We start from the raw sequence: 21,100 nt of genomic DNA, 5'->3' as shown, positions 1-21,100 counted from the left end.
CTTATGTCATTTACATAGAACTTGGCATTCACTGTGCACTGCTGAATTAATATGACACACACACTGGATCCTCTGATATCAGATTAGCATCGTAGGCAATAGAGAACGTGTCGATTTAGAAGTGACACATTAGTCACTGTTCAACATGTAACGCTGATTTGCTTAGATCTGGAAACTGTAGTAGGCTACTACTGATAGCAGTGAGTAGTAGCTAGTGCTTGTCCTGTTAGCTGCATTTTGGTCTGCTACATTTTGTAATAAACTGGTGTCTCAAGGGAGACTACTGCAGAATTACAGAATGATGTTATGTAGAATCCAGGTCAGTTATATCAATGTCAATCAGGAGTGGAATTAAAAGGGTTATAGTCACTGAATGTAAAACAGAGTTGTGTTTTAATAAAACAAGTCAGCAAAATAATCCTGGTTTCCTGTACTGTCAATACCATAAAATAACTGTGGGTTTAGCTGCTTAACATAGCAATGAGTTGCTTAAAGATCTATCCCTGTAAATATTAATGTCAGCAACATGCTTTCTTCATGGCACCCTACGATTCCAAATCTCCCTGCTACTTTCAGTTGAAATTTGGCCATTGCCAATTATCTCTAAAAACTGAAGATTTAAATCGGATTCCCAAAACCAATTACAACAAAAAAAGAGGATGAAATTATCAGTTATCTCTGGAAAGCTGAATTTAAATTATTTAGTTGACATGCCAGAGCAGAGGCATGAACATAATACATTTCTGTAGGGTTATATCCAAAAGTCTTGATATTAAAGTGTATTTTGTCTTCCATTCTATGCCTTCTTCAAGGAGTGAACCTGATTTCATGCTCAGTATATGACTGCACATGTACATAAGCTTTCCAACTATTTTTGAGAACTGATGATGCACTTTCATGATGGTATTTACCATAACCACCTCTAGTTCACTCATGTTCACCTCAGCTGAATCTGGCCTATTGTTTACTAAGATTTCTGCCCAACATCATCTTACATCCTGTATAATATTTGCAAATTATTTCTGTTGCAGGAGGGACAGGAAAGATTTTTTTTTTCAGATGAGTTTAAATATTGTATCCTGGATATATCGTACTGTATAATATTATTCTCTGTGATAATGATCTTTGCTCTCTGCTTTGACATTTTTTAGCTTCTGGATTGCTGTGTTTATTGCTGACATCTCAATTAGTTATTGTTAATGTTAAATAGCTTAGGTTCATAACATTTCATCAAAATATTATCTAGATAGTGGGCTGAGTCTAGTGAGACTTCTTGGAAGTGCTCTGCCCATCTGTTCCTCTCATCTGCCTCAGCTAAGTGTATTTTTCCATTCTTGCTGATGCTTAGTCCATTTCTTCATTTTAATATCCACAAATAGTTTTAATCACTTGGTAAGAAGCTCTGTATACCTAATGTAACTGCATCATTTTCATCTATTCATTCTTTTAAATGTTTCAATTTGCATTTGCTTGGATTGGTTTTTTTAGTCTGGAATCACCCTTTTTTCATCACAGCTATGCTTCAAAGTCTGTAATCAGAGAAATTCCCACTCCTTGAGCCATGTGGCTGAGTTTGGTTCATCCTTTTCAGGCTATTTCTGAAAGAAAAATCAAGAAAGGAAAAGGAAATTTCAGTTGGTACTTGAAAGAAAACGGAAAACCAGTTTTTCTTCTGGTAAAATATTATTGCACTGGGAAAGGATGTTCCGTGTTGTGGTCTAGGTTTGGATCTCCTTGTTTGAAGTTATTGTACTCTAGCATAGCTGTGGAAAACCTAGATTAAACTCTAATGGTTAGAAATACACCAGTTTTGATTAACAATTGGATTTCTTAATCATAAGTTGGCATCCTTAGCACAGACTTCACAGTTTGATCCAAATAAACCATCCAATTTTTGCAAAGATTTGTTTGTCCAGGTTTTCTGTGCACCAATATGTGGGTGTTTTTGCTGGTACACAGATAGGCACATTGCTGTCAGTAATGAATTTCATCCAAGACCAAAATAAGAAACATTATAGACAACAATCAAGTTTCAGTGCTGTATTCCTGATCTAATGTGTGACAAACCACTTTGTGAAGGTGGTTTATGTACAGGGTAGAGTTACACAGCAATAAGCATTCTTACTTGCTTAGGAATATTGTTACAGAATCTGAACAACTGTAGGACCACTGAGAAGACCAAGAATGTTTACAGAGGACAATATGGTTAAAAAAAAATTATAAAAATGGAAACATTTGCTATCGACTATATGCAGACAATAATTTTCCAAAGACTTACAGTTTTTACCAGAATATTTTTATGAAAAAGGCATATCACACAGAGAAATGTTGTCCCCTCTGAAATGTGAGTCCCCTTTGCAAAGTGCATCTAGTAAAGGAAATACCGATATAATTTGGTTACAGAAGCACAGTAATGTATTTTGCCTAGAATTCCTCAAAAAAAGAAAGCAAACTGCTTGGGCTATCCAAACAAATTCAGCCTGAAGCAAACACCTGCCATGCACATTTTTAGATCAAAGGTTTAAAGTTTGGCAAAATTTAAGGAGAATCTTCTTTTTTCAGACAACCTTCTTTTTTCAGAATAATAGTTTTGCCTATAATAATATCTACTACCTTCTGTGTGACCCAGAATCTGGCCATTTTAATGGATCAGACACCTTAGGCGTAAGTACGTACTCTAAATGCAGAATGCATTTATATTATGAATAATTATAATTTTGTAAAATAAAATAGCATTTTATTCATGGAGGGTCTTTTCATTCTCAGGGGTAAAAGAGAAACAGTTGTATTCAGATCAACTGAATGTCACTATTTAAAAACAGCTAAGAGGAGAAGCAGGTTTGTAATTGTAACCCAGTGTGATGCTAGCATGTCATCACTGTCCAGAACAGGTAATCGAAGCTGCGAAAAAGCATCATGACTGAGTTCCAGGTGCTGCTCACTTTATGTTCTTAGTGGGGCCATGTGCCTTGTTTAAACAAGCAAACACTCCTGGCTTTGGGTTCATTGACAAGTATCTCAGTGTTGTTCCAGTGCTATGCAGCTAGACTGCAATAAAAGATAAGCAGGTGAAAATTGTGGTTTCCTATGAACTGCCAGGTAACAGAAATAAAAAAATATTCTGGTCTAAATAAGATGTAGTTATATATTTCTATTTGGGATTTTCTTTCATCTTAACTTTTGTTTGCAATATAGAGAGTAAAAATATAGTGGCAACATTAATAAATATGGACCTAGAAACAATGCCACTGGTATAATGAATTAGGCTTGAATAGGCCTGAGCTTCAAATAGTATCATATAATTTTTTATCCAGTTTGATTCCTCAGATAAAAAATTACAGGTTAAAATATTAACTTGATTTCATTTATATTAGTGCAAGTCAGGTATGAATTTAATGAAGTATCTAGATTCATCATAACAAAAAACTTAAAGGTGAGAACAGATTAAGGTACCCTGAATCATAAGGTTCCTCTCTAGTAGGACAGTACTGTCAGGTAGTTCATACATCATTCTCCCAAATTTATGCCGATATTATCGATGATATTAGTGCCACGTGTAATGAAGGAATTAAATAATTATGGGACCATATGGTGCCCTCTGCTGTGAGTCACAGAGGGGAGCCACAACACCAGAGGAATGATAGTGAAGCCCCAAAGCAGAAGAATGGCAAGGGCAACTCCTTGGGAACATCATTTATCCTCCTCAGAAGCTCCCAAAGGTGTCACTTCAGCAAAGCCATTGGCTCACTCTTTCCTTGTTTTCAGGATGAGGACTGAGAGAAGACTGCTTGCTGCAAAAATTGTCCTCCCATCCACCTGTATCACCTTGCACCCATGGCAGATTCAAGAATTACAGAAACAGGAATCCTGGGGTCTCCTTTCCTCTTGAATCCCCAAAATCTGTAACTTGCTTGGCTATTTCCTTTTTCCTTCAGTCCTGCTCTCACAGCAAAGCAAACATCAAAACCAAGGTGAATTTCACACAAATATTTGTCTACTGTACGTATTGCTACACCTTGACTGCTGGAGCTGGATGCTGTTGCCTTCTCTGCCAGCGTTTGGCTCGATGTGTTCAGAATACTTAAGAAACACAGCACTGAAAAACAAAGGAGCAAGCAACAATGATGTATTTAACTCATGTATACCATGCCTTTTTAAGTCTCTACATCTGACAAAAAATAAAAAAAATCAGGAAAAGCTAATTACTATATGCCACTGATATGACCAAGAAGAGCATCTGCCAGAACAGTATTGGTGCCTGTAGGGACAGGGAGACCATGACAAAGCCTACAAAGTCTTCTTTTGGGTTAGAAGTGCTCTTTAGCTAAGTCACTTGAGGTTTTTATTTTTTGAATCATTCCCTCAGCTACTGCTCTGCTGTTGACTCAGGAATTCACTTGGTCCCTCCTACGTTAGTGGGTTCATCAGTTTATTCTAAGCTTGCAGGCAACATAATGTGATCGAGTTGTTACCTTCTCACAAAACTGTATTTCTGACCACATGCATAAATGTTATTTATGTTGCAATTAATATTGTAAAAAGAATAATTTTTTGGGTTTGGCTCCATTGTGCTAGGCATAATGAAATGTTTTCAAAATACAAGATGCATTTTAAAATATGATACATAATAACATCAGCTATTATGGGCTTGTAATTTTGGAATTAGAAACACTAGCAAAAGTTGTGTTGGACACCAGCCTTTACAAACTGTCAGTTTCTCAATAAATATAGCAATTTTCATGTAGTTAAACCTCAAAACTTTTGAATGTCTTTTAATTCTTTCAAGACAAGAAATTGGGTAGCCACCTAACTGGATAACCACCAATCCCTCTCACTGTTTACTGCCAAATCCTTCCATATGCTCCCCCAACCACCATTTTCCTTATCATATAGTAATGCAGCATATCTTGGAATTATTTTAACTTTTTACAAAATCAAGATTTTGATAACCCAAAACCAGTTTTCTACTTAATTTGTTTTTCTTGGCCTAGAGCAGATTGTTTTATTAATATGTCCTAAGTTGTTATGTTTTGTCCCTCTCTCACCTGCATTCTTTTTCAGACTTGAGAATGGTATCAGAAAAAGTGAGATTTGAAAATAGTTACAGTAACAGCAGACAAGCAGGAAGAGACAGATTTCAGGAAACAAAATAATTCTTAAAATAAAAGGGAAGGGGCTCCAGTATTTAAAAAAGATTTTTCAAACTGGAAAATCTACTATTTGGGTGAAGGTTTTGACTGTGATTCAGGTTGGGGTTTTTTTCTATTTTTTCATTGAAAAAGAGAGAGTTTGTCTACTTTCCCTCATATTGTTTTTAATATGCACAGGCAGAACAAAAAATATTATGTACAAAGATCTTTAATATTTTACAGGCTCATTTGGAAAGATGCAGCATACTCAGAGCTTCCATGGAATCTAATGGGACTTGTGGAAACCTGGTATCTCCAAAAATCAGGCCATTAATTTTGAAAATGTGCATTAATTACTCTCTAGGCTGTAATAGCTCACTTGATATTACTATAATCTACATTCTTTTGAAAAAGTGTATTTTTCACCTGGTACACTGCGCTTGCTCCTAAAGAGCAGTCATATCTTATCATGTAAAAGCTTCTTTATAACTGATCCAATTATTGACCTGTGGCATTGACCTTAATGAAATGTAATATTTCCAAAGGAATGGTACAATCCATTGCGTTAATCTGGTTGACAGGCATACTCCTGAAGTCTTCATGATAACGATAGCTATGGAATTTATCGAAATAATTAACTTGATGAAAGGCAAACCCGTGTATTTCCCCTAAGTAATGAATTACGTGGTATAAATGTCCATTTTCTAAATTAGAACTAGTCTAGAATATGCAGCAGCATTTGCAGAATTTGCCAAAACCCACAGCTGTTTTCAAAAACATTCTTTGTTGGTAGATTTTCAGATGTCTTTAAAACATTTTTGTTCTAGACCGAGACCCAGCACACTGTTTACGTGTTCCAAATACTTGCAGATTAAGGAAAAACTGATTCCAGTCTTAACTGTGGATTGTAACAATAACTACAGTTAGGCAAAAGTGAAAGCCTTCAGGTAAGTACTCCCACTTGGAATCACTTCACTTAGTGTCCTTTGTGCTGAATGCGATTCCTAGGATAAGCATTATCTTTTCTATATGTCAATATAAAATCCTTTTTTTAAGTAGTGTCACTCTCAGCCACCACATTTGGTGCAATTTAGTGCTGTTAGATGCTTTCATGTCATGTGGTTATAGCTGGGTAGATTAATAGGAACTTCTATATGGAAATTTCTTTCCTGTTATTGTTCTCCCTGAGCAGTTGATGGCTAAGTTAATTCTCTTTAGTTTTGTCATGCACTAAAGCACACATTGCCAAGCTATGATAAGCTTTACGCAGGGACAAAAAAACGCTCTTGTGTCCATCAAAGTCTTAAACTTGCATTTTAAACTTTGGCCTGACCTGATGTGCCATTCAAAAAGCTTCAAAAGATTATTTTTTTAAGAAAGGTTCAATATGTCCCGAGGCTATCGGTTTTGAGTTAAACTGGGTGAAGTAGAAATATTTTACTCATCAGCTTTGCAGTCACAGAGTTTGCCTCAGCTAGAACAAAACTGCTGAGGCATTTAGAGAAAATTAACCCCCCATCCTGGCAGCCAGATGTGACTGGTTTCTGATGAATGCACATGAGTGGGCTGAAAAACCAAGAGACTGTGAAATTCCTGTCAGGTCCGTACAGCGCAGAATGGGCTATTGACTGCTTTCTATATTTCCCTCCATCATTCTTCTTGAACGCTGCCATTAATTTCCCCTCCTGCTCTGACTTGGGAATTTAATTTTTTTTTTTTCTGTGGTTTTTTTTTTTCTCCTTCCTCCCCCCACCTAGCTTCTCGCCTGTCCCCCGCACCCTGACCCCGTTGCTGCCGTGTCCGTGGCCATGGGCATTTTCGCTGTTGGCGTGGCCGCTGGCGTGGCCGTCCCAGCTGCAGGCGCTGCAGGGGCGATGGAGCCCGGCCACGCTGGCCGAGCGGTGGAGCCTCTCCAGGGCGGCCTCTCCAGCCAGGCTGGGCTGGCGAGGATCCAGGCAGCCTCTCAGGAGAACGCTCAGAAAATATTAGCTGTGCAGGTAGGTGATTGCAGGGAAGTCGGAAAGATCATTCTGATCTAGATTGAAAAGCAAATGATGGGTAGTGTGATGAAGCATTAAAACCATATCCCATCAGAGTTTTATAAATTTTTAACCTCTTTAATAAACTGGAATTGCATGAAGGATGAATTCAGTAAGTTAGCACATATACCATGCATAGATTGAAAAAAGAGGGGGAGATTAGATTTATTTCTCACAAACCTTTGAGAAGATTATTATAAATACATTGAATATAAATATTTGAAACACAGAGTGGCATTGCTGCTGCTGCTTAGTTGTTTTAGAAGATGTTATTTTGTCCTGTTTTGTGCAAATATTATTTCTGTGGTAAGCAATATTGCCATTTTCACTGTATTCATATTTAGTATCTTTAGAAGGGGACTGTTTCTAAGAAGTATCACACTTTCCTAACTCAGTTATACAATAATTTTCCCTTATTTGTAAAGAAGCAGCATTGTGGGTATATGAGATTTAAAAATGGTTTCCAGTGATGTATGGGTTTTCATTTTATGACTTGTTCCCCAGATAAATACATTTATCAGGGAAAATAACTACTGTACAGCATAGTTTGAATGTTCTTGTTATTTTTGTCTTGTGCTATGGTATCTTATTCATATTTCTGTAAAGCCACTCCTTTCAATCTCTTCCCATAGTTAATGGCCATAACCAGACAGCATTTGTGAAGGGTTTTTAAAAGACTTAAGTGAAATATTTCTTCAGACTTATTCCTTGCAAAAGGAGTTACGTTGCTGGTGCAGCTTTAGTGCAGCATTTTCTTGCAATCTCTGTTGTCTAATATTTAACAGTCAAGCTTTGTTGTATGATGGCTGAAACAATTTTACTACATTTTAATATTATGTAATTACACTTCACACTTATTATCCGATGCATTAAAGTAAAATCTAACTTGAGTAAGTTCTAGAATTCCATTAAGTTACATCAGCATCACAATCTGTTTTCAGTATCTCCCTAAAGAGGTTTTTTATTTCAAAATTCCAAATTTCTGTATTTGTTTCATGGAATCATACATGTTCTACTTATGCAAGAGATTTACCAAATCCCAATCATACCAAAATCAGAAATTCAATACAAATAATTAAGATAAAAATATATTCAGATTTTATACTTTTGTAATGGGTTTTAATACTCTTTTATGGAATTATATGGAATTTTTGGGTTGTTACATATGCCAAATATTGCACTGGCCTCAGTGAAAACACGTTTTTTCATTCAGATTCCTCATTTAGCATTTGAAAAAATGGAAAAGCTTCTTTTTGATTCTTGCAGGGGGGGATTTCTTAGATGATTTCTGTTCTCTCCTGTGTTTAACTACTCCAGTAGTGAGCAGGAGAACAGAGGTGATCTGGGGGCAGCCCAAAGCTCCTGAATATAAATAAGGGTGACATAGAAGCCACAGGTGGCAGACGGTTTCCCCACACACAAATCTTTACATTAATCTAATGTTCTGCAATATTTTAATAGCTGTACTGCAAACCTCATCTGCATTGGAACTCCTCTGCCAACAGCCAGTCCTTGTAACAATGGATGAGTGTGGCAGAAAACCTTCACCTTAGCACACATTTTTCCATGCATGCTGTCCCTGCTGAGAACCCATGCCAGTAAATCTTGTCAACCTGAATAACTCAACTAGCAGGAAACAAGTCTAAACTAAGCTTTTAAGGTGTAAGACCCAGCACCACCTGAGGGTGCTCAGAACTGAGTAGCTTGGACCTACCTTTGACAATGTCTTGTTCAAAGTGCGGAAAACATTCTGTTGCCTCTCTGCTTTTATTATCCACTACATACTTTTCTGATATTCTGATCCTTTTCTGGTGTTCTGATATTCTTTCTATGTTTTTAAGCAGTTTGACTGATAATAACTTAAAATTAAAATAACGAACAAGGAAAAAATATAAAGCTAAAATGGAAGTAGTTCAGCTAAGAGCAATTACCAAGGTGTGTATAAGAGAGGACTTCCCTTCAGCAATGTGCTGGTTTTATATTTTGGAGGTCTTGGAAGTTGTTTAATTATATATGGACTGGTGTCTTTGTAAATATGTTGTTGTCAGATCAATCTATTCTTCTGCTAATTAAGTTCTCTCACCGATGACATTAACATAGTGACACACACATCCAAAATAAAATCTGACAGTTGTTCCTCTCCCTTCCTTTTCTCTCAGCCAGAAATATCCTGAGTTTGTTGTTCCTAGTGACCCTCTAACATTAAAGTATGAGGATGACAACATGCTGCACTGAGAAGTGTGTGGCAAAATGGTGATTCCTGCTCATCAGAGCTTCTGTCCCAGCATTTCCTTGACCAGAGCAAGCAGGAGCAGGTGAATGACAGAGGAAGAGTGCATTAGGAGAGGCAGCAGATACAGTACATTGGCTGCCTAAGTGTTTTCTAATATTTTACAGAAGCCGTGACCTGGGTGAAATCCAAAAAGAGACTTAAAAGTAGATAATGGAGGAGGTTTCTGCCTTTTCACTAGGTGCTTTTTAACTACCAACACCCTCCAGTTATACCCAGCATCAGAGTTTTGGGAGAATTGTGATGTGAAAATAAAGAGCTGCCTCAGAAGAGAAGACAGATTTGACCAGAGGTTTCATCATTACTTGTCAACATTAGTCCTGTTTAGTAACATGAAAAGATTTCTTTAAAAACAACCAAAATGCAATTTTAATTTTTTTTCAATCAGACTTTTAAATACATATTTCCTGGGTTTTATCATTATCTTTGTAGCCATTTTCTTTTTCAATATTTAACATTTGCATTGGAAGCTGGAATAATTAACTGATTACTTAGTGTCTGTATGTTTTCTGAATGCACTTCTGGCAGAAAATGAAATTTTAACGTTGAGCATTTCAATTGTGATCTTAAAAAATGGGATAAGATATTCTTCCATATTAATAGCAAAGAATAAATAAGTTTGCAATCAAATCAATTACTAGAACAGAGATCAATGACTGAAATAATTTATACTTCCAGTTTTGGTTCTTCATCATTTCATTTTTCTTTAGAGCAAAGTGCAGGGCTTTTCCTTGAGTGAGACTATTTCATCTTCTGGTACTCTACCTTTTTAAAAAATTTCTTTACTGCCTCTGATTGCAACCAGTAGCCGAATTTGAGAGATTACAGTCTACAGATATTTTTTGTTTGAGAAAATGCAGTGGAAATGCTTTAGAAGTGCATGAGCAGTGCTTTGCTCTTTTTATTCTGGGAAGTTTGCATATATGCACCACAGCTCTGAAAAGAGACTTTGTTTTTATTGTGGTAGTCAAAGAAAATTCTACACACTCCATTATAGATATACTTTTCTGGTGTTTTACCATCACTGTCAGCACAGTCCATGTTCTATGGTTTACTGGAGGATTTCAGCCTTCAAAAATCCTTCAACAATTACTAAATAAATTTTTAGTCCAGCAGAAAATAATAGAAGTAATCTCTTTAATTCTGAAAAAACCTGAAAATATGTAAAACCTTTTGTACCTAGTGTACAGGCAAGGTATTTATTATGTTAATTACTTTTGCTTTTCCAGTAATGTTTTGTAGTTTCAATAACTTGGCTCTTGAGTAAGTTCAATTAGCTATCTAATTGCAAAAATGATATATGATGGCAGATGTAGCTTTAGTTGGGACTGTGCCTTTGCTTTAATTCTGACAGTCTTCAATTTAGACCATCCTTTTAGATGATTTATCTTGACTATAGTCATATCAGAATCATTTTGGGGGTCAAAGTGCTACAGGAAAAGATAACATCACTGCTATTCTCATTGTAACTTAAAAGGATTTCACACATACCTTTTCTGATGGTGGCAAGACAAAGGTACCTTTTATTAAATGCAAGATTATTGGTTTAATTTTTAATGGATCAGCAGCTTTGATAACCATTCACACCAGCACAAAGTGATGCAAAAATTGATCATCAGAATTTAGAGTTTAGAAATGCCTCACTTGGTAGCAGTTTTATCCATTTTCATCAGGTGGACATAGCTACATAAGGCACCAAAGAAAAAGGCACCAATCAACGCAAAGTCTGTCACTCTGACTGAAGGTTGCTGTGATTATTTATGTATTTTCTGCAGTTTTACTCAAGTTGCTCGATTAGCCTGAAATCCTTAAAACTTTTTGGCAAAGCTCTTGTAGTTCAAAATAAGTCCACTGCACTGAAATACACCAATTTACACCAGAAGAGTTTTGGTGTCTGTTTTGTCTTTATTAGAGCAATTTTGCAAGGGGCCACCAGAGTAAGGAGTGACTCTTCTTTACTAAGGCTTTGAATTTTTTGGTGAAGCTGCCACAGGCACCTCAGTGGATACTAACTCTTAATGGAGGAAATATTTTACTGACTGTGCAGAACTGTGCTTTTCATGCCACCCTGTTCTACCTCCTTACAAGAAATTCAGTGTGGTTCCACTAAGGCCAGGAGAAACTGGAACCCTGCATGTTGCAAGCAGTTTTACCCTTTTGCTCTCTGGAATCCACACATTCTGAACTTGCTTCTTAGCTGTCAGGTGGTAGCCAGTTTAAACACATCTTTTGTTCTCTAACTTATTAACACAGGTGTGTTATGGTGTCCCTCAGGGCTGATGCTCTTCAAAATCTGTACGCCTTCTCTTTTATTTTTCTCTGTTATGGGTTGAGTTATCACCATTTACGCTGATTGCACTCAGTTGTGCCTTTTTTGCCTGCTGATTTCACTTTAGCAGTCTTGCTGTTTCTGTCTTGTCTTGGAGACATATGGGGTTGGATGACAGATAATGTTTCTTAAGGGGACATGGCTGCACACCTTTTAATTAGTTCTAAGCTTTTGTGTTTAGTAACATTTATTCATAATAACCATATAAAATGTTCAAGTTACATTTTTCTGGGTTTATTATTCATTTATAAAATATTTATCTTGTACAGTGCAGGGGAATTGAGACAAGCTATTTTTGCTTCTGCTCATGGGGGTAATTCTTATGAGTTGAAAAATGTGTTACTTAGTTAATCATGTTCTAAAAAAAACATGGAAATCAGCATCCAGTGTATAGTTTCTAAAAATACATGGCTTTCCTCTCAAATGCTTATGAATTTTGAATAATAACATCTGGAATTCTTCAAAACCTGATCTCACATTTTGTTTAAAATCTTAAAGCAATTATTTTCTCTAGATTTTTCTATATTGAGTTGATGACCCTGACAAACATTCACCAAAATCTTTGAATTTACATATTGTGTAGATTTAGTGACAAATACAGCTGCCATGGCATGGACACTAAAAGTTCATGACCATTTATTTTGTTGCTGCATGATGAAAGTGACCTTTCCAGTGTGAGAAGGGAAAGCAGTCTCAAAATAAGCCAAACTCATAGAAGAAATTAGAACTTGCTTGATTTTTTTGCCTCATTTTCATGGTCTGTGATTTTGCTTATCACATGGCAAAACTCCAATATCTTTATTCTGACATAATTTCCTTTACCATTTTTTAAGTGAAGTGTACATACAATTTGGCACAACTCAGCTCCATTTAGATTTTTATGCCACTTATGCCTTAACGCACCAAGCTTCTTAAGCTTCTCATAAACCCTTTATTTTTCAAAGCTTCATGCCCAAATATACCCTTATATAACCACAAACATTTCCTAGCTTGCACAGAAACACCTAACTGCTTCAACTCTTCTATGGCTTACTTAAAAGTTTCGCCATATGAAATCAATATGACGTGAGTCAAAGAGTTCAGAAATGTGGTTGCCACCTAAAAGCTCAAGTGTATAATAGGAAGACAAACAGTTCTCCTAGTTACCTGTCCATGATGGAGGCTAGAAAATGGTCTCTGCAGAGAAACAAGTTCGTTTTGTGTTTTTAAGATTAACCCAATCAGCTTTGTTTCGGAGAGGAATCATTTAGTTTAGTTGCAGGTGTACATTTTGAATAGAGAATATTTGTGTAGAAGTATGTATCAGTATTTTGAGTACGAAAAATTGTGACCTAACAGAAAATGGAAGGATGACAGCTAATCTAAGAGATTTATTTTTAAATTTCTTCTGAAAGAAGATTTCCTAAGAGTTACATTTTTTCACTATTCAGCACCACTTACTGGAATCCGACTTTGTATATTACCAGAATAGACCTAAATGTCCACTTTCTTTCACTTCTTAACATGTACACACAGAAATGTTTTAATAATTTAAAATGTGCTGACTGATAGAAATGTATAGATAATTTTTTTCAATAGCGAAACATAAATTACAGAATTAAGAGTTTATTAAAGGTAGCTATATATCAGACTTTAAAGGATGATGAAATTACTAGGCAAACTTCCTTTTTCATTCAGCAAAATTTATTCTCCCCCTAAAGAGATTTATAAGCCAGAAATTCTGTCTGTGAATTCTTGCTCTTTCCACCTGTAGGCCTGATTACTCACATTTGTGGGCCAAACACTCAAAACTCCAGTCAAATCTGAGGAACTGGCAGGCATATTCTCTCTGCTACTCTTACTGTCAGCAGGGCTGCTCAAACCAGTAGGTCTTAAAAGACAAAAAGAGACGAACCACATGACTTCCAGATTCTTAAAAATTGAGTCGTGTCACTTCTACAGCCGTCTTTAAACCTCAGATTATTCTCTGTGTTCCCTGAGAGACTGACATTTTAAAGCTCAATGGAATAAAAATGTGCTGAAATACTTACAATGGATTGAGAAGTTTGCAAAAAAATATTAAAGTTGCCTTGCTTGACGCCTTTTGCAGAACCTGAAGACAACTGGATATCTATTTCTTGAAGTAGCATAAATTTTACTTTTTTTACATAAGTAACTAAAATCTGTGTTGAAATGTTTACACAAAATACTCTGAATAAAGTCCATATAAATAATTGAAATCCTAGCATTTCTACATTGAGTACGAGGTTTTTGTAATCTTAATCATTTTCTTGCAAGATCTTTTTTTAAACTCTCAAATCTCCAAGAATATAAACCATTATATTGGCTCTTACCTTGACCATCAGACTTAGTAACAATAAACTTAATCTGCCCCTTTAACTAATGGAGTAAAAAATAACTGTAGTAGACTGCTGTCTGTGCACCATTCATTAATTTACTGCTCAAACTTTTTGACTAATCAAAGCACCTCCAGCTCATAGAGTCTGCTTTTCCCAACCCAGTGTCTGTGCTGCATCTCATCCTAGACTACTGTCAAACCTCTTTCCTGCACCTCATTCCCAGACTGCTAGCCCAGCCGTGTCTGCTCTCCCTTCCTACTTCTTTTCTAGGCCTAATCTCTGGCACTGCCTATTTCCATTTTCCTCTGTTTCCTTATTGCTCTCTCAAGTCCTAGCCTCCATCTTTTTTTCCCAACCAGTGGTCACCTTCTTCTACCTCTCAGCCTCTGAGACCTGCCAGTTCCAGGCTTTACCCTGATCTGACAGACCACTGACAGCTTTCCTTCCCTGCAGCTCAATTTTATAACCTCATAAAGCCTTCTCCAAATCCAGCTGTTGCTCCATTTTGGCTCTTTCTCTGTCACATTCAAATCAAGACACTTCCTCCTTCACCAGCACCTACTGGGCAAAATGAGAGCACAAGCAGGACACCTAGTCTAAAGCCCCTAGACCCAGCTCAAACCACAGCAGTCCTGAGATACTACTGCAGGAGAAGCATTGCCAATCACCATGCTCAAGTTTGCAAAACTGTGGTTTTCAGAGCTACTGAGCTCAAGCTCACATTTAGTAATCATGGGCAAACTGTTTTCAGAGCTCAATGCCTAAGTTTTTGATATGTTGTAATTAAAAAAAAAATGAAGAAGATATTAGAATGGATACTATAAAAGCAAATTCATGACAACTTTCACAATATGCAATGCTCTCAACCCTACCTACAGTTCAGGAGGAGTCCTTCCTATTAGAGGAAAATTAGTTGGAGTAATTTAAAGACCAGTGTTTCAAAATCCAGAAATAATTAATTAAAGTTCTCCCTAGAAAACTGCATAGGTATCCTTGAACCTCTGTGCAGAGCTTAGCTGCCGTGGTCTGAGTGGGTGTGTTATGACTATCTGGGACAGGATGGGAAAGCTGATACACGATCAAAATATCTCAAAATATTTTATTACAGTTCTGTGAAAAGTTTAAGGCTAAATTATAGGTAACACTGAGGTTTATGTGATGATTCTCTAGCTCATGAATCTCTCTTTTGAGACCTTGGCCAAATATGACAACCTCTCAAAGACCAATAATTTGGTTCACAAAATTCCCTTCTCAAGTAAAACCGCAATGGTTTCACATGTATTTGCTCCTTCAAGATACCAGTGGTGGTTTTGATTGACAGCAAAATACAACAATGATCCAACAAGTAAGATGGTTATTCAGTTGTTAAGAAAATGAAGCAACACTTCATAGTTTTGCTTCTCCAGCAATTGACAGAAATTTTCGGTGTATAATTAAGAAAAGTTAAATACAGCCCATTTGTAGGAAGAAAAGATTAAGAATAGGATTTATGAAGTTATTCTGTTGCCAAATGAGCAAATGCTTAGCTCTGGTTTTATTAGTAAAAACTACAGAATTTAATTTCTTTATCCAGTACAGTGAGTAAAGGCTCAGAGAAATTACATTTTAAATTAATGATTCAACCTTACAACATCACTTTGGGTTATTTGAAGTTTAGTAACCTCCTTCTACCCATTTTAAGCATATATCAAAACACAGGTTTAATGATAAACTGTTTACATGTTGAAAGCTCCTTCTTGGCAGCTCTTCTGTTTTTGTCATCACCTGAATTAATTATGGTAGCTCAGAACATCTCTAGCAAACATGATGATATATCATAGATTATAAACTCATCTACTGAACTCTTAACCATGGTTGCAAAGTAGATTATTTTGTTTAAAGACAGCAGTTTAAAAATTTAGACATTTAATTTAATTATCCTCTCCCAGAAGTATAAGAAGAAATCAGAATCCTAGTGTGAATAGCAATATACTTGCATAAGAAAACTTACAGAAGCGTTTTTGCCTCAAACTCAATAATTTTGCTTATAATCACTAACTATGTTTTTGTTTTACAGAACCAGTATGATTTGGAAAAAGAATAAAATTGCTTTTAAAGTGCAAAAATAATTATGAACCACTTGAAATGTAATGTCTGTATTTTATTTCTCATCAGAATTCATTAGTGTGTAACATCAATAATTTAGCCCATCATTTGCCAACACTGACTTGGCTCAGTAGTTCAATCATGTAACCCTGTAAACTCACTTTCCATTAAAATGAATGTTGCTGACAAAGGATAACTAAAGAGATACTTCATTTATTAGCTAAAGAGATACTTCATTTATCAACATTTTTAAATTAGAAGTTTGGGACCACAGACACTTAGCTGGATAAATTATTCAAAGGGATCTTTGCATTAGGCCTAAAGATGTTTATAGAATCAAATACAATGTTATCCAGAATTATAACACCCTTTCATTTGTGTAACATGTAATTCACAGTATAATATTCCAGAAACCAACAGAGTCACCTGCAGAGAATCAAATGACCTACCGGTATGAAAACCCTGTCTGTCATGTGCAAAATTATCAAATGTGTAATATCCCATCTTTTGATTGACTCAATCAAGCATTTCACACAGAAAATTCCTTACAATAAACTCCTTGCAACAGGCAATATAATCTTCCCAAGTTGCATTTGAGGAATTAAATGCTTTACATTATTTTACTATGAGATTTTACTTCTTTGAATCCAGTAACTATCTTCTCCAAATGTATCCTTTAAAAATATTCAGGATTCCAATGTGATGCCTCAGCTTGTTGCTTCTCCGTCCTTATTCCTTTCTACCTATTCCTTCTTACCAGAGTACTGGGTTCATTTTCTAAACTTCAGTCCTTTCTTTTTTTTCATTTTTGTTATCATAATGCAACTTGGTTGTAAACATTTGTTTCCTTTTTTTTAATTACATAGATACCTGTACCATGAGAGGACAAAGTTATGAATTAAATGAAACCCTCTCACGTTATGATTTTTGCTTATGCCTGGGAAGATAGCTCTGGAAACCAAATCCTTCCTAAGAATAAATCAGTAAACATCTGTCACAGGATTGACATAACATGACTGTCATCTGACTGTGTACTCTGGAGGGCTGCTGCTAGCTAGAAGGAACCAATTAAGGACAGAAGCAGAAAGCAAATAAAAATGTTACAATACCAGTTAGGTCAAGCCATCACATTGCTGTCCAATTCCCCTTACTTTTTTCTATCTACCTAAATCGAATGCATACAGTTTCTCTATAAAGTATCCCCATCCTTATTCTTTTCTCAAACTTTGTGCTGGAGAAACAAGAACCACTCTTCCTTTAAGTGATGTTCCATGTAAATTCTGTCACAGTCTTTGTGCTCACAGGCTCTTATAAGTACATTTTTGTGATCAGGCTGAGGACTGAGGGATCAAATTTAGATCCTTGCTTTTAGGTGTTCTCTTAAAAAGTGTTTTTTTCCAAAGTGAATGGGATAATCTTCTGAGCCCAAGCACTGTGGGAACTGAGCATGCATGTGGTAGCAGAGCAGAAATGTGGTTTTGAAACAAATTAAAAGATGCTACTATCAGCTGATTCAGGGATCTGAGGAGCTTTGCACAAAGAAACCTCTCCTTGAAATTTTTCTCTGTTTCGTGGGGTGAGAGTGGGTTGGAAAGAACTACACCTTAGAGAACTACTCATTTGTCAGGGATGATTTTGAAGAAAATGAAAACTGAAGAAGTTCTCTTGTGGTAGTGCTATCCTTGCTTGTATCCACAAGGATACACAGTCTGTATAGCATCAGCACTTAGCATCAGTTCTGCTGCATCCACTGGCACTGAGAGCTGAAGACCCAGGAAAAGAGTTTCTTTCTTGCGCTTAGCTCCTCCAAAACTTTGATGGGTCACAGCAGTTTCATGAGTGGCGTTAACATGCCAGCTTGTCACAGCTGTTGTGGATGCCTCTGAAGCAACCTTTGCAGTTTTCTGTCCCTCCTGTATGGTGGGGCAACTCCTGCCTGGGACAGTAATGTCCTTGGGGACATGATGGAGAGAAACCAGAGCAAGCTACTCTGTGACTTTCCGCTTTCTGCAACACTCCTTAGCCTTGAGTAGTACAAGCTGTCTTTATGGCTGCTCAGTCCTACAGAGCATTTAATATCTATTTTCAGAGATTCTGAATGAATTTGTTTCTAGTTTAATGCAAAGCTTCCCTTTCTTGAGTTTCCATGTATGCTACAGGGACAACAGGAGAAGTATCTGACACTGTGGAAACTCAGAAGCATGACCTTGTAGTTACAAGGAGGTGTTCTGAAATTTAGGAATACTTACTGAACATGGGGAATTATGGCAAAAAATATCTTCAGTCTGATCTCATCTGTCTTCTCTGGGATAGGAAAATGTATGGAAGAAATATTGCATGTGTTTATTCTGCCCTTTTACTCTTCTCTCATCACCATCATTGCTGGGTGGGTTAGATGGACCACTGGCTTGACTCCACATTGCAGTGTGTTTGTGATGCTGCTATGATTGCTGGTTTCTTAGGCAGTATAAACATTTTCCAATTCTATATTCACATTTTATTTCTCTTTATGATTATTCCTATGGGGGGTTTGCATACTTTTCTGGTTATCTTGTTGATTTACTGTATTTTCCCATATTTCAGATATTCTGCATCTGCACCAAAAGAGGGTTTGCAGCAGTTAATCCCTTCTCCCCTCAGGCAGCACATTAAATTATTTACTTCTTAGGAACTCTTTTCTAAGTAACTTTAAACTGTAGTATATGAGAGAACAAGTTTGCACCACTAAATGAGAATCATAACTGCATCTGCTACACATCTAGGAAGAAGCTGATTCTCCAGGAGTTCATTTTACGATACTTCCAAGTTACAATACTCATCAAACAATATTTTGCACATCTAAACTAAAATGCTTGAGGATAAGTCTTAGGGGAATTTGAGATTCATGTGCTCTTTGGGCAGTTACTACTTGACTGTGGGCATGATGTTTCAAGAAAGGAATTTACGTGGCCAAAGTTCATTCCTTGCTCTCATCCTTTTTTCCCCCTCCAGCAAATGAGTCTTTCTTGGTCTCCAAAAAGGAGTATTGTTATGAAATTAGTTTCATAAGGAAAAGAATTAAGCTACTCACCTGTTTTAAAGCTTTTCAATCTGGCTCAAATATCCTCATACCTTGCTATTCCTGCAAGACATTAGGTAGAACAGCTGACAAATGAAAAGTCAGTAAGCGCTACTAGGGACAGGGGGCCTGATTTTCAGAGTTTACTTGTTTTAAATCCAATAGTTTCATTACAATTACACCTAATTTAGGTCTGTGTGAAAATCAAGCATTAAGATTGCCTTTTATTTTAGTATTTATTTCTTATGATTTGAGAGCTATTAGTATATGATGCTGTCAAACTAATGGAGCAAATTGAAGATAAGTGACCATATTTAATGTCATTGTATGTTTAAAATAAATGGGTTTTAGTTTCCAAATTTAAATTTTACTTTCATTGAAACACTAATAAAGCATAAGACTTCCATAAACTTAATTTACTTAGTACATTGTAAAATGTAGGCTTCTTTCTTTCTTTCTTACAAGTTGAACTTCTTTAGGGAAAGAATTGGAAATTTTTCCATAACCGAAGTCTTCATAAACACTTGATTGAAATGGCACCCAGAAAAAAATCAAGCACTTCCTCAGTAAAAGTTATGCTGAGAATCAAATTACTCCCACTGAAGTCTACAGCTTAATTTGAAAATTCATTTTACATGACTGTAATCCATTTATTTAAATCCTTAATGGAAATGAGATCAGAGGTAAAATGTACAGGTTGTTGTTGTTGTTGTTGTCGTGGGGTTTTTTGGTTGTGTGGATTGGGGTTTTTTTACTTCAGGATTGACAGAACATATCCACAGCTCTCAGTTTTCAGTTAGTGGGAATCCACGTGCCTGCTCAAACTTGGCCTGACACACACATATCAGTATCATTTTTCCAATGAACCAGCACATAAAATTTTCCTTTAAGACAATGTAATCTTACACATTTTATTAAATCTATTTTGAAATCAAGTCAGTTTCATTAATAAACTATCACCTGATGATTAGTTTTCCCACTTGTAAACTTTAGTTATTAAAAATTACATTCAGCTACATTTACAATATATGTTAATATCACTTTTATTTCATTACTAAAAGACAGTTCCAAATAAAATGTACTGATACTCCAGACCAGATTGCACTGGCGGTGGTTGTTTTAGTTATTAAAAAACACAAACTGAATTATCGAACTACACTCAATTCCAGAGCATTTTTAGAAATTAGAACACCAAAAATAGAGGCACTGATTCCAACATTAGCTTCTTTACTGAGTGTAAAACAAAAAAAATCTTGGAAAAATTGATCAGTAAGTCAGTGAAATAATCTTGCCACTGCCTTCCTTTTCTGTCACTTTTCTTAGGAGTTTCATCCACTTAGACATTTCACCCCAAATCTCATGATTCCTGCATTTGGCCACAGCACCATCACAACTTGTGCCTTTCTCAGGGATAGTGGCCCAGGGTATTTATTTCCAATTCGTATTTAGGTGTCTCTCCCCACATCCACATGTATAATACACATTCTCCCATTTTTATACCCTTGAGAGCATCTCTCTAGTGGGCTGCACTGCTGCACCTGGTACCCAGGTTACCCGTACATGTTGAATGGGAAACACACACAAACAATTAATTCTGTATTAGACTATAGAGAAGGGGCCCAGGAAAGCCCATCCATGTGCTCGTTGACCTCAGGATCTGGAAAAATTCTCTGGCTCTGGTTTGTTTATCGGGATTATTGTTGCTGATGTTTGCCAAAACACCTTTTTAGGCTTTATATTGTCACAGGAAAGAGAACAAAAGAATCCTGCAGAGTATGCACACAATATGCATACATGTTGTGGTTTTCTCCCTGTGAATTTGAATTCTCGC

At 36.4% G+C, this 21,100-nt stretch overlaps 1 protein-coding gene across 1 annotated transcript in view; it reads left to right on the top strand.

Moving 5' to 3' along the window:
• CCDC178 (coiled-coil domain containing 178) overlaps positions 1-21,100 on the top strand; it is a gene marked incomplete at both ends in the record, with an annotated part of 145,546 nt that overhangs the window by 122,117 nt on the left and 2,329 nt on the right. Inside the window, 2 exon segments of the mRNA XM_082284184.1 lie at positions 6,984-7,046; positions 7,049-7,126. Of these exon segments, the coding sequence (XP_082140310.1) occupies positions 6,984-7,046; positions 7,049-7,126 (141 nt within the window).

Source organism: Coloeus monedula (assembly GCF_965178545.1).
Source record: "Coloeus monedula genome assembly, chromosome: 1".
Classification (NCBI taxonomy): domain Eukaryota; kingdom Metazoa; phylum Chordata; class Aves; order Passeriformes; family Corvidae; genus Coloeus; species Coloeus monedula.
Note: the sequence above shows the minus strand (reverse complement) of the source record. Positions and strands in the feature narration are given on the sequence as shown.